Raw genomic sequence first — 2,631 nt, 5'->3', positions numbered from 1 at the left:
TAATTCGTGATTTTTTCAAACACCATTTCTATACAGATCCTAACAAAGTGTCACACCATCATACACTTCAAAAGTGTTCTTGGTGTTTTGAAAGTTCTCTGCTTTGACCTTAAGCTGAGAAAATAAGCAACTTCCCCGTTGCTCACCAACCAAGTTTATCTGTTAACATAGTGAAATAAAGGGAAACATATCAATTCAACAAATATTTATTGAACACCTATGATATGCTGAATATATGACAGGGCAGGGAAAGTCCAATTACACTTTGGAGGCTCATTTCTTTCTTTTTTTTTTTTTTTGTCTTTTTCGTGACCGGTAAGGTGATTGCAACCCTTGGCTTGGTGTTGTCCGCACCGCGCTCAGCCAGTGAGCACACCGCCATCCTTATATAGGATCCAAACCCGCGGTGGGAGCGTCGCTGCACTCCCAGCGCCGCACTCTCCCGAGTGCGCCACAGGGCCGGCCCAGGAGGCTCATTTCCTCACCAGCCTTCCTCTCACAAGAACATGGCCATGGCTTAGAAAGATGCAGGAATGCTTTCAGGGCCATGTAAAGTGATGTACAGTTTCCTTGTGGAATTTTGTAAACCGTAAAACTGTAATTTTTAATTTTCAAAAAGAACATTCTCATTTAAAAATGATTGCTATAAAGGGCAAAGTGAAATAAAACACTTAGTGTACTCCATGTGTGTCTCCATTACACATATCAGAAAGAGGGAACATATTAATTGGTGTTCAGGGAACCTGAAACTGTGAGAGGAACACTTACACTTCATCAACTCGTTAATACCTGCAGTCAATAAACTTTTCTGTAAAGGGCCAGAGAGTAAATATTTAAGGCATCACGGGCCATACAATCTCTGTCCCAATACTCATCTCTGCCCTTGAAGCATGAAAACAGACAGAAACAATTCGTAAAGGAATGAGCAGGCTGTGTTCCAATAAAACTTTATTTATGGATATAGAATATCACATAATTTTCACATGTCATGAAATGTCCTTCTTTTGGTTTCTTTCAATTGTTTAAAAACATAAAAACTGTTCTTAGCTTGTAGCCATACAAAAACAGGCGGTAGACCAGATTTGGCCCATGGCTTTAGTTTACCAACCCCTGTTCACCGTGGAGGAAGACAGGTTTCCCCAAACCTTCCTTCATGTCCACATTCCTTTTTTTCAACTAAGTTATAATACTTCAAGTATTTTGATTTGGTGTTTCTTTTCAAATTTTAAAAATTCTACTGTGACTTTTGTTTCACTGAAGGTGGATTCATGTGTGTCCTTCATTTCGCCTCACCTAGCTCCCTGTGAGTTGAAACTAAAACTCCTTCAAAATCTTGACTGTCTGTGGCTGCTCCATTTTTGAAGTAATGTGCCACGGCCCAGGCCCCTATGCCCTCCTGTCTAGACTCAATGAAAAGCAAGCACAGCTCTCACAGAATACAATTTCTAACATCTTTGGCAAAAATCAATTGGGACATTAAGGAAAACAGATCAGAATGATAATGGCTAACACTTTTAGAGCCCTTGCCACATGCCTTACTCATACACTCCTTTAATATTTCCAATAACTAGATGTGATGATTATTATTAATTATTATGCGCATTTTACAGTTCAGAAAACTGAGTCACAGAACACCAGACAGCTAGTGAGTGACAGAAGCAGGATTTAAAACAGGAGGCCTGGCTGTAGGGTTTATAACTCTACATTACACTATATAGAAAATACTGTAGGCAAGACCCATTGTCCTGTAAGCTGCCATGTCTACTGTCACACTCCCTTCTACATTTGTGGGAGATCCTGACAATTTCTTTAAACTGCATTTCAACTGCTCTGGATTCTCCATCTTCTGTGTTTTTAGTTCTTCCTCCCATTTCTACCATAGCCATGTTCTCAGACTCGGACCTTGCCTCCTCCGAGACCATGATTCACATTCCTTACCTGGCAGGGCTTCCTTAGGCCCTACCTTAGGTAAATATCCAGCTCAATTCAATTCAACCAGGAATCACCTTATTGTCTCAAAAAAAAAAAAAGAACAAAACAAAACAAAAAAGTATTTTGCTACCTGATTGTTAATGGGGTAATGGTTGGTTAAGCATATTTGTGTGTGGTAACTTTTAACTTTGTTTACACGGCTGAATAGTGACAATTTGACTTATTTTGAAAAGGTACCTGTTGAAATCAGGCCAAGAGCAAGACCTCGGCGGCTGTCAAAATACTGGCACGTAATGGTCACTGTTGCAGTGTATAATAAACCACATCCAAGACCTAAGCATAAGAAGACATTGAACAAATTCAGACAGACTGCATTCCTTCAATGAAAAAAAAAAAAGAAAGAAAGAAAGGAAGGAATAAACAAGTATCTCCAATAGGACATTCTGTTACTGACTGGCTAAAACTGTTTAGAGTATCGATTCCTAGACTCTTCCCATGTTAGCTGTGCAGCCCCAATAGACACATTGGGCAGCCTCGTTTTTTACCCCACACTCACCTTAAGGTCAGAGTCAAGTCAAAAAAGTCTAAAAATAATCCAATTTCTAAAGCATGAATGAATCATGTAAATGTAAATTAACACATTATGGGGAGATAGAGAACATGGTTAAATCACACACCAAATAACAAAATTTAATCAAA

The 2,631-nt window shown here is 39.2% G+C and overlaps 1 protein-coding gene across 1 annotated transcript in view; it reads right to left on the bottom strand.

The window, feature by feature from the left end:
• Positions 1-2,631, bottom strand: part of LOC103606500 (monocarboxylate transporter 9-like) — a 27,148-nt gene that overhangs the window by 4,141 nt on the left and 20,376 nt on the right. Inside the window, exon 3 of the mRNA XM_008591090.1 lies at positions 2,170-2,265. Within this exon, the coding sequence (XP_008589312.1) occupies positions 2,170-2,265 (96 nt within the window). The remainder of the gene's footprint in view (positions 1-2,169; positions 2,266-2,631) is intronic.

The sequence above is a fragment of the Galeopterus variegatus genome, unplaced genomic scaffold (genome assembly GCF_000696425.1).
Source record: "Galeopterus variegatus unplaced genomic scaffold, G_variegatus-3.0.2 Scaffold6621, whole genome shotgun sequence".
Taxonomy (NCBI): Eukaryota; Metazoa; Chordata; class Mammalia; order Dermoptera; family Cynocephalidae; genus Galeopterus; species Galeopterus variegatus.
This window is presented reverse-complemented; position numbering and strand designations above follow the sequence as displayed.